Consider the following 11,610-nt stretch of genomic DNA (forward strand, 5'->3'; position numbering starts at 1 on the left):
CACAAGGCCAGGGCATTGTGAAGCAGCAGGAGTGGAGAAAGGGACTGAAGGACAGAAAAGGGTTAAAAAAAGTCAAAAGGGCATGGTTTGGAAAATTATGAGAGTGAGAGAGAAAGAAAGAGAGAACATCTTTCAGGAATATCCAGTGGCCTCTGGGCTGAGTGAGTCTAACCACACACGAGCATATACGCACATGACACTACACAGTTTGGGGCAGTCTGGAGATGATTAGCTATGTTTAGGAAGTGATCTGTTCTGTATTTGGACTTTGGAGCCTGACCTGAAATCACATCAGCTTCACTCCTTTGCTCAATGGAACAGCTGGAAGTCAGTTTTTAAACAGTGATCTGCTCATAAACATGACACAAAAGTGACTTATTGTATGGAAACTAAAATAATTTCAAACAATCAGTAAGTACTACAGGTTGTATTTGGATTTGATTAATGCATAGAAAATCTAATAATGGGATAGCATCTTTTTCTGCATTTCAGATCATGTTTCAGTGGAGAAAAAAAAAACGTAATTTCCCAGCATTCACACTGGTCTGTGACAAATGCAAATCCATCTGCTGAACTAAATCACTCATACACAAGAAGTAAGACAGAATGAAAGGTAGGAGTGCATAGTTCTACCGAAAAAAAGATGTAGGCCTATCCGTTATTTTCTCTACAGTAGTCTTATATATTCCCTTGACAAATTATTTTACTTTGTCTCCAGACAGTCTGGCTGGCTTACTTGCAAACCCCTTCCTCTATTGTTGTTTGCCTCATAAATCAAATTAAATTACTTCTAATGTGGATTATTAGGTGTTTCAATTGAATAAAGCCAGCAGGTTAACACGTGCTTTTGGTAATTTTTCTCAGCATAACGGGGGATGGGTTTGACTTGTCCTAGGTATTTTGAAGAGAAAAGGGAAGGAAAATAGGTAGGTAGACAAAGAAAAGCAGTGGGGGCGTCTACCAAATACCTCAATGTCTGATGGTCTTTGAACCTACCAACTCCCAGTAGGGTATGTGGCTTATGTGCGGTTAGTAAAGATGTGTTTCTAATTAATTAATAACATATTTTTTCTCTTATCTTACCCTGTTGATCTCGCTAAAACACTCGAGTGATCGTATGTTTTTACAGTTTTAGAAACCCTGTTGTTTGGTATAGCCTTTCTGAGGTACGTCCCCCCTTTAACGAAAGTTGGTACAGTCCGGGACGCAGACCTGTAGATGGTGAACGCAACAACTTTCTTCCTCACGGAAAGAAGTCGGGAGAGTAGACACGTCCTGCTGCGTTGGAGGGAGGCAAACAACAACACAAGCATCAGTAGAATTAGTATATCTAAAGAATATATCTTTTTATTATCCGTGTACAAGTTTGTCATGATACTTTGCCTGAAGTTCAAAGGAAGAAGATAATTGGTCCTGTCGGGATAAAGTGCTCACTGGATGGGATTCACAAGGTTTGTAACGGATATTTAAGCACGCTTTTATCATTTAAATGATAAAGAAACGCAACCGTTTCTCAAGGTTTGAACACTTTTAAGTGATTTAATTGTATACGTCATAAGCTTCTTCACATTTATTCTTTGAGCTGTTTTCTTGAATGACATTGTACCATTGTGAGGCATCTTTGCTGCTAAACGACTACAAATCCCTTGATCGTGCAGTAAAGCTATTTAATGTGCTTTTGTTTGTTTAAGTTCATACTCCCTTTTATACGAACACTTGTTTTTTTTTTTCTAACTATGAAACGTTTCCTTGTTATTTTAAAATGCCCGAAACGTTTTTGTTTTGTTTTTTTCTTTAACCTTATTTGGTTATCTATTTTGAAGCTTTGTCTGAAAAGGCAGAGCTGGTTAATTCAACCAGCGAAGATAAACAGCATGTGCTCAACAGCTGATATTATTGATTTTTCTTTCTGTTCTTTTTTTTTTTTTATATCAAAAGCCATTGCAAAGAAGCAATGGTGGTAGCAATTACATCCATCTGTCACTTTAAATCAATGGAAATACTAAGCTAAAATCAATCATACTTTGCATTTGTTTTAATTAAACTTTTTTTTTTAAAGGTGTAAATGAGTGCAATCCATGCTACTGACTTATTTCAACACTTTCTGCAGTCTTATTTTGGAGGCATTCTATCACAGCCAGGTTTTAGCACATTGACTGCACTTTTTTGATGCAAATGACCTGGGTGTGCATGCATGCCCTACAGTCACATATTGGCTGGCAAGTTCACAGACCGGTGTGATTTTAGATGACAAAGAGAAGTAGCCTGTGGCTTTGAGGACGGGTTTAGGATACTTGACACCTAAATACAAAACCTGCTCCATTGTCCTAGATGTTATTGTATTCACAAACCTTTTTCTGCCGGCTTCTGGCACTTTATTTTGCCCATTTAACCAATATTACACAGGGAAAGAGCTCATAAGAAATATGTCTTTGTTATCAGTTTGCATCATGTCCAAATGAGCTGTCTTTTCTTTTATTTCAGATGTATTAGTTTTAAAGTGGTGAGACATGTTGCAAGCACTTGGATGAGAGATAAAGCAGTGAAAGATCTCTGAACCTCTGAGCCTCTGGTTGGGGGCCACAATGTGTGTGTGTGTGTGTGACGGATCTAATCTACAAAGTGTCCCCAGAGAGAGAGCAGTCTGTTTTTATATGATGTTACTGGTGTTTCCTCCTCGTGCCCCGTGCAGGGTTACTTTGTGGTCTTGAGGCCAATTTACATTCCCATTGGGACCCTTTTGTGTATTTATCTTTTTATGAATAAGTCAATTCAATGTAAACTCAGTAGTACGTCGCAGATTAGAGAGCGACATTGAAAAGATAACTGTTTCTGATTGATGCTGTTTGACTCGAACAGAAGGGGATCTTTTTTTTTTTTTTAGCCACTTTCAGATTGTGATGACTTCTTTTTGTACCAACCTGACCAATGAGCAGGCCGGGCTGGTCCAAGCACATGTTCCACGTGGGATCTTTGTAATTGGATTCTTTTTCATTCTAACCTAATGGTCTCAATTTGGCAAATTCTCCACTTATGTTAACTAAATAGAGAAACAGTTTTGAGTTTCCCCTCCCATAGCGTTGTGGTGAGAGAGTTTTAATTTGGTTCTCTCAGATCTACATGGGAACAGAAACTGGCCCGAGTCGAGATACAGCTCCTACATCTGTGTCATCAAAGACTCTGAGGTCTGACTCTGTGGATCACAAACTTTAAATTATCCCGTAAATGTATATACAGACTCGTTTCCAGTTTGGTTGTTTTGGAGAGGGTCTGTGTTTGTGTTTGTGTGTGTGTGTGTGTGTGTGTGTGTCAGGGGGCGCATGCCTCGACATGGGAGGCTGACTCAATTTGCTCGTGAACAATTAAACACGTAAATGAAACTTGTTTTGTTGTAGATGCGACAAACACACACACACACACACACACACACACACACACACACACACACACGCTGCTGTTGTTTGTTTTTGCTGAAGATGGGAAGGAGGATAAGATTAGTGAGTGCTTATTTGTCAGCTAAGAAGTCCGGGGAGGAAATTAGAAAACGAGAATGAGGGTTGTGGGGGGGGGGGGGGGGGCGGTTGCGAACAAATCAGGTCGACACACTTTAGCCTCCACTTTAAAGGTGGCACATGGCGAGGCTTTTGAGGGGAGGAAATTAGATTTTTACAAGAGCTGGCTGCTGGCAGAGAGAGAGAGAGTGTGTGTGTGTGTGTGTGTGTGTGTGTGCTTCTGGTTTTGCTGTTGTGCTAAATACTGAGAGTTACTGTGAGTCATTAGGCAGCCACCGTTATGAGACAAACACACACACACACACACACACACACAGAAGGACAATCCAAAAGACAAACACACATTACTCATGTGTGGCAACAACAAACTCGTATTATTAGACTTTGCTCACTTCATCCCTGTGTTTGTGTTTGTTTGTGTGTGTGTGTGTGTGTGTGTGTGTGTCACAACTCTTTCGACCTCTCCGTCATGATGCTTTTACTTCAGTGTATGCACCCAAACCATCATGATAGCGTTGGCACGAGTATTTATTTGAGGAGGTCACAGTCCAGCCGCGTAGACGAAACATTCCTCGCACTGTTTTTGGTGCGCGTGCACGGCGTGAAGCCTCACCTCACCACTTCCCTCAGATCGCCACCTGTGCTGAGAAACTACAATTATCAAGATCCTCCTCTCTCTCTCTCTCTGGGGGAAACTTCAAGGCAGCAGTGTTTAGACAGATAGGAGCCCCTTTAGTTCAACTCTGAGCAGCTTGTTATTTGGACATGAGCGTTTCTTTTTTTAAGCTTGGACAACTTGCTCAGGAAGTCGACGCAGAGCGACGGTGAAAAGGAGAGATTAGAATAAGTGAAAGGAAAATGGAGGTAAAAAAGGGGATATTTTTCCACTCAGTCTTTTTCCATTCACCCTCTGGCTCCCCCCTAAACCCCCCCCCCCCCCCCTCGTGCCTCAGTGCTTGTGTCTGACTTCAGGTCGAAGGAATCTGATGGAAGTGTAATGGAGCTATTAAGAAGGTGCTGTTTTAGGCTTTAACACACATGTGCAGGTTTACAGTCCTGTAATGCTTATCTGGACCTTTTAGGTGCTTTTCTGTATCCTCTACTTATCTCAGAGTGCATTTGGTGGAATGTTTTCTTTTTTTTTTGGTGCCTTTTTCAATGCTTTAAATCTCCTTTTTATGCTAGTGAGTGTGTGTATGTGTGTTTGCGTGCGTGCATTTGTGTGTGTGTGTGTGTGTGTCAGCACTACTCCTCTCTCTTCCCTTCTGAGGTATTTGGACAGCTGTGTCAGCCTGTGTGTATGACAGAGGTTGCGACCCTGACATCTTGTTTAATACCTGGCCTTCTCAGCCTAATTGATGGCCAGAGCAAACACAGCGGTCTGGGCCGGCTGGCTGTGCACCAGTGCCTGCGAGTGTGCGTCTGGCTGTGAATAAATATTCCAGGCTTACACAAATATGAAGCACTTCTCAGGACTCCCTCTTCATGTATGCCTCGATATACATGTCAACATAAACTAGTGTCGTGAAGTCAGTCAGTGTTTGTAGACTCTTTAATATACGTGTGTGTCTGACTGGAGCTCACTCACTGTTTCTCTCAGTCAATAGAGTTTTCTTCATGTGTTTGTGTTCTCTCTCTCCAGGTTACTCACTGTGTCTGGGTAAATCCTATTTGTTCCGCTTCAACCATCCCGAGGAGGCCAGCAGAATGAAGAGCATGCTTCCCCAAAAGAGCCCTGTGTCTGCCTTGGCTTACAACACAGGTAAATACACACACAAATGAAAGCACACACACACACACACACACACACACACACACACACACACACACACACACACACACACACACACACACACACACACACACACACACAGGGTCTGCTGAACCTCTTCCTTAACCTCTAACCTGCACTTGATCCCTGTCCTTTTTTTTTTTTACTCCCTCGATTCTTTCTCTGCCTTTTGTTCTGCCACATCATAATCATCAAGTCTTCCTCCTCCCTTCCCTTTTTTATTTGTTTTATCCGAAAGTCCTTCAGTCCCCACCTGTAGATCTACATTCATACATCTTTTTTTTTTTTTTTTTTTTTACAAAACATCTGATTCCACACAGAAATCCCCCCCTGCCGGAGATTTGAGTATAAAGTTACAGGCAGAAAAGACCCACACAGGTGTGTGAGAATAGGATCTAAAGTAAGTGTGTGTGTGTGTGTGTGTGTGTGTGTGTGTGTGTGTTAGAAAGACTGACGGGATGGGTGGAGGCAGTTATGTCTTTCAGCCCTCTCGTATATCTTTCCTGAACATATGCTCGCTCTCTCAAACATGTGGAAACCTAAAGTCAAAGCATATTGGAATGTTTTTTATTTTTTATTTTTGTCATCTGGCGCTGCGCCGTTGCCATGACGATACTGCTGTCTCCTTAATGATTGATCGGGGCTGTAAGATAGGTGTGTGTCTGTTTGCCATCATCAGTGGAATCCTGGCTCTGTAAAGCCCTTACGTAAGGAATGCACTCCTCTCTCCCCAGCTTCAAGCCCCCGTAAACACACAAACACACACACACACACAAACACACAAACACACACACACAAACACACACACACACACACACATTCTCTAATACGCTATGTGCCAACATCCATCTTTACCATTATCCTCCAGATTTCTAAGACTCACACACTCTGAAACACACACCTGAGGAGAAGACTTCCACACGGAGCAAAATGAGCGAGGCGTTGAAGAGAATAGAACGGAGTTGATGCACACCAGGCCTCCAGTATAAATCTGCCCATGTATGGACACAAGCACCCCGAGTCTGTGTGCGTGTGTATGTGTGTGTGTGTAGAGTTCTCTGGATCTTATGATGCCTTTAATTTTCTGCCCCATTTCTCTCCACCATGTAAGGTTAGACGTTTTCTCACACTGGCTTGTGATCAGCTCTGATGTTCACTCTGAGGTGCTTTTTGTTTCCTTTCTTCAATTCTTCTTTTTTCAAACGAACCCATCAAGAAGTTCATTGTTTAGTATTCTCACTGATGCTTCAACATTTTAACACATATGTTCATCCTTGGTGTGGTTGCATATGTAGGATACACATACAGTTTTTTTCTTTCTCAGGCCCACATTTTTCAGTTGTTGGAAAAGTGTGTGTGTGTGTGTGTGTGTGTGTGTGTGTGTGTGTGTGTGTGTGTGTGTGTGTGTGCCAGTTCAACACTGGGTGGTCTTCAACATTGTAATAGCTCCTTTTCCACATAAATCCACAAATGAGTTCAGAAGACTTGGCAGGTTTCTCAGATGTTGCTTTGCAATTCACTCGTTTTGATGTTTTACTTTTTATTATTTCAATTTTACTCTTAAATAAAACAAGAGTCTTTCATTTCTAGTGTCAGCAATATTCTGCCCATTGATTTATTTTTATTTTTTGCTGATTTGGCTTTAAGGTTTTGGAGAAGAAAGTCAAAACTGACTGTGAGTTGTGGTTTTTGAAAAAGACCCTCATGGCTAACAAGGCTTAAGGAAGGGTGGGTCTGGGGTGTGTGTGTGTGTGTGTGTGTGTGTGTGTGTGGGGGTGGGGGGCTAGTCAAGAATATTTTGTGGTCCTTTTCGTTTCCCAAAATCCTACTCTTGGAAACAGAAGGGCTGCTATGTTTATCTTGGATCTAATGGAAGGTTTGTCTGAGGGTGTGTGTGTGGGTGATTGGACTCCTATTCTTGGTGCTCAGCCACCATTAGCAGATTGTTTGGGTTGAGTTTGACCTGCCAAGGCCCTCTATATTATCTATGAATAGCTTCAGGTACATGTATTCACAGGGTCATTATAGCCTTATCCTTAAAACACTTCTCCATGTTCAACTTTTTAAACATCTTTCTCAATTTGACTCTCCCCCGCCTCCAGACTACCTGAAGTTCAGCAGTGACTACGGCCATGCAGTGGTGGGTGGCACTAGCAGTGCTCGAGGCATGCGATCAGCCTCTGAGCTCCGAGACTTGATGGACACCCTGCAGCGCAAGAAGATCGCCCTGGAGAACAGCCTCAGAGCCAACGGGAACGCTAACCCTTCATACTTCAGTGTCACACAGGTCAGCTTTCAATGAGCTCCAACATCAGACCGTATTCATCGGCCTTCTACAGCCCCGTTTCCACCGAGTGGTCCGGCTCGGTTCGTCTCGGTACGCCGCACATTTTGCGGCGTTCACCATAGACCAATCCCGGGAAAGATTCCCAAATAACCGATTCGTACCGTCACACTTTTTTGGAACCTTCCGTTGGGGTGCCAAGAATATCGAGCCGACCTGAAAAGTTGGAGCTATACACAGCAGTCCATTGATTGGTCAAAAGAATCGTCACGTCCCGTTTGATATCGCAAACAAAACCCTCCGTCTTTAAACCATACATAGCTGATTCTTTACGTCTGTAATTGTCCTCGCCGCACACAGCCTTCTCTGAAACAAATAATATTACTCTTGTAATAAAGAGTCACATGTCAGTGACAAAGTGGATGAACTGCTGGATGTCTTCCATCATTGGTTTTGTTTGTGTAGCGTTTTTCCTCTTTTTTGGAATTTATTAGTTAGCGGTTAGCAGTTAGCTGTCAGCGGTTAGCAGCTATCATATGACGCTATTTACGTAGCTTAATCGAACCAAACCGTACCGATCCGTACTGGACTGCTGTGTGAAAATGGAGCTTAAGTCAGGCTTAAAGAGTCTTTGTAGTGGGGTCGCCGGTAGCGCAGCGGCAGTGCGCGCGACCCCACGTATTGAGGCTCAGTCCTCGCGCGCGGGCGGCCCGGGTTCGCGTCCAGCCCGGGTTCGCGTCCGGCCTGTCGCCCATTACCCGCATGTCTCTCCCCACTCTCTCCCCCCTTCCGACTCTATCCACCTTCCTCCATCTATAATAAAGGCATGAAAAGCCAAAAACAAATCTTTAAAAAAAAAAAAAAAAAAAGAGTCTTTGTAGTAAGGCAGGATGTTTGTCCTGGGCTAAGCAGGGTTTCCTGATCTAAAATACCAGACAGGTCTATCTACTGCTTACCTATAAACCCTGACACAACTACATTATAGAGTCATTATTCCTCTTTCTGTCACGTCGCTTCAATTCATTAAGCTAAATTTGTCAAATTTTTGATGCATTAGATATTACAGTTTGACAGCGTTGTATTTATTTTCTATGGTAACATCTGTCGTCCTCTTTTTCTACTAGTCTCCCCCCACCACACCTATCACCAGCCCCCCCACATCATCCACAGCCTATCAGGAACAAGCAAGGCGTTTCTACGGCTCAGATCGTCCTCCCATGACTTTGAAATCTGCTCCCCCTTCTTCCCCTGGACGTCGATCAGACCCTTCCTCCTCCTCCTCCCGCACCTTGACTAGCCGGAACCAAGAAAACTACAGCGAGAGCCGACGGCTGCACAACGCCGGCTCCTCTAATCTCCTGTCCACGTGGAATGGTGGCGGCTCCTCAATATCTGTTGATGGCAGCAACACCCTCCTCCTCACTCTACCTCCATCCGCCACCCGCACGCCATCAACGGGAGGTGCAGTCAGCATGCCCTCAAGCCCGCGTCTTGGCCGCCGTAGCTTCGGCAACCCGGAGCCATTGCAGCCCAGCAGTCGAACCAGGAAGTATTCGGCAGGCTCACTGAATGGGATGATGGTTGGGGGACACAGCCGCTCCCTGCCACGCCTCTGCCCCTCCCCGTCTCCCCGCGACAACAACAATGGCGTTCTGACCCTCTCGACTTTGCCCCCACGACGATCTGATGTCGCCGGGGGTTACAAATATAGCAAAGACTATTACAACAATCAGAATGGAAATTCTGACCTCAACCACAACTCCAGTCAGCTTTACTCGAACAGAAATCAAGCGCAGAACACCAGCCAGGGGGACGGCGTGGTGTCCATCTCCCTCTCTTCCCCGAAGCACGCGCCTTCAGCCACTGAACCCGCCTCTTCCACAACTACCCCACCTGACGTGACCATCCCATCAAAAGCAGGGGGCTCCTCTTCTCCCCGTGTTGCCAAAAAAGTCAGCCTGACCTCCACCAGCTCCGTGGGCTCAGTCAGCTCCTTGAGCTCGGTCCCAACAGAACCGGCAAGTCGTGCAGTTCCAGGTGGAACGGACGCTTATTTGGGGGAAAGGGAGAGGAGAGGGGTAGGCCAAGAACTCAGTGGCGCCTCCGGGCTTGGATTTGGGGAGAGGAGGTCTTCGTTTGGAAAGGCGGGTCTCGAACCTGGGGCGGGGCTGGGGGAGAGGAGGCAGTCGTTTGGGAAGGCCGGAGTGACCCCACCTGGGGGTTTCAGGGAGCGAAGAGGGAGTATCAGCTCGCTGAGTGGGAAGGAGGAGCTGACGGACTACCACCAGAGGCAAAAAGGGGAGAGGCTACGTGAGCAGGAGGTAGAGAGACTGGTGAGTTTGAACATCACTGTAGCGCCGTCGTGCAGAAAATCAAATGATGGCAACGTAATGTCAGATGAAATTACACTTTGTAGATGAAGCCTACAGTGAAAGCGTTTGTTGCTGTTAGAATTATAAATATAGAGCTGAAAGTCGGAAGGTTGAAATCACACAAAGACACAAACGTCCTGGAATGACTTCTGGAATGTCTCCCTTCATACAAACCTCCTTCTTGTCCCTTCAGACACACTCTCCCAGGGAGTTTAACACACACACACACACACACACACACACACACACACACACACACACACACACACACACACACACACACACACACACACACACACACACGCACGCTGCTGTGTAATACTCTTCTTAACCCCTGTACTTGCTACGTGTGTATGTTTGTGTATGTGTGTTCATGTCAGTATCTGGAACTCCGCCCAGTGTGGTTCGGACCGCTGCAGAGCCACAGAGCCCATCAGTAAGACGTCGGTTAGTGGAAGCCAGAAGATTAGAGAGCAGAGTTGAAGGGTAGCAGGTGGATAAACGTATAGATGCTCAACATATAATGAGAACCAGACTCATGAGCGTTGTCTCTCTCCTTCACACAGCCATATTCTGCTCAGTGATCTTGTGGTTGAAATCCTTGAGGAGCAGTTTTCTGGAGGGTTGTACAAACCAAACCGTTCATCAAGCTTCACACTGGTTTTCAGTTCACTTTCACATATTTTGGGTTGAAGTTATGTTTACAAGATGGAGTACAGTGGGCCGGCCTCTTTTGCCGAAATGGATAGAATACCAAGATGGAAATGTATTTAACCAGCAGTTAGTTTACATTTCTCATGATTATATGTTGGGACCATTCTGTAGTGTGTATCCTGAAAGTTATTAGTCTTTACTTTATACATTTATTTGTAATAATAGCAACGAATAACCAATTATGAAGCAGTTAGCTGCTTTTAGAAGTTGGATTGTATTTTAAGTCTCTGTATGTAAAACCTTGTCTAACCTTAGTCTGCCCTCTAGTGGTAGAAGAGAAGCTCTGCATGAGTATCATTAGGTTGTGTGCGTCCACAGCTTTTTGTGGATTTGACCTGCAACAAAAACAACAGCAGCAGTGAACCAGGTTCGATCCTGTGCCTTTAAGGATTGCAACAATGTGAATGTTGCAAGGCCGAGAGGAATAAAGAGACAGGCTAACAGTTCAGTGAAATTATGTCCATACTGTTTTTTTTTATAACTGAAATAGATAACAGATTCATTTAACTGAAGAGGTCGTCATCAGTCAGTCTCATGCAGCAGATTTTCTCCTCATCCTTTACAATGTTTTCTTGTTCATTTTCTGCTTTTTTCTGCAGCAGTTTATTCACTAGTGGCCTTGTCTCTCTCTCTCTCTCTCTCTCTCTCCCTCTCTCTCTCTCTCTCTCCCTCTCTCTCTCTCTCTCCTCTCTCTCTCTCTCCTCTCTCTCTCTCCCTCTCTCTCTCTCCTCTCTCTCTCTCTCTCTCCTCTCTCTCTCTCTCTCTCTCTCTCTCCTCTCTCTCTCTCTCTCTCTCTCCTCTCTCTCTCTCTCTCTCTCTCTCTCTCTCTCTCTATTTCAAAGAGCTTCATTGGCATGACAGTTAATTCACAATGTTGCTAAAACTTTATAAAATTTATAAACAATATATAATAATAGTTAAAAACAAAAGATCAGA

The 11,610-nt window shown here is 44.2% G+C and overlaps 1 protein-coding gene across 6 annotated transcripts in view; it reads left to right on the forward strand.

Annotated features, from left to right (window-relative positions):
- The window catches only part of phldb2b (pleckstrin homology-like domain, family B, member 2b), a 41,233-nt gene that overhangs the window by 11,368 nt on the left and 18,255 nt on the right, over nucleotides 1-11,610 (forward strand). For 5 of the 6 annotated variants that reach the window (XM_079360859.1, XM_079360862.1, XM_079360863.1 and 2 more), the window contains exons 6-8: nucleotides 5,155-5,274; nucleotides 7,407-7,591; nucleotides 8,713-9,921. In XM_079360859.1, the coding sequence (XP_079216985.1) occupies nucleotides 5,155-5,274; nucleotides 7,407-7,591; nucleotides 8,713-9,921 (1,514 nt within the window). Of the gene's footprint in view, nucleotides 1-1,196; nucleotides 1,452-5,154; nucleotides 5,275-7,406; nucleotides 7,592-8,712; nucleotides 9,922-11,610 lie in introns of those variants that run through there. The other variant, XM_079360864.1, reaches the window with a different exon arrangement.

This window comes from Symphodus melops (assembly GCF_947650265.1).
Source record: "Symphodus melops genome assembly, chromosome: 14".
Classification (NCBI taxonomy): domain Eukaryota; kingdom Metazoa; phylum Chordata; class Actinopteri; order Labriformes; family Labridae; genus Symphodus; species Symphodus melops.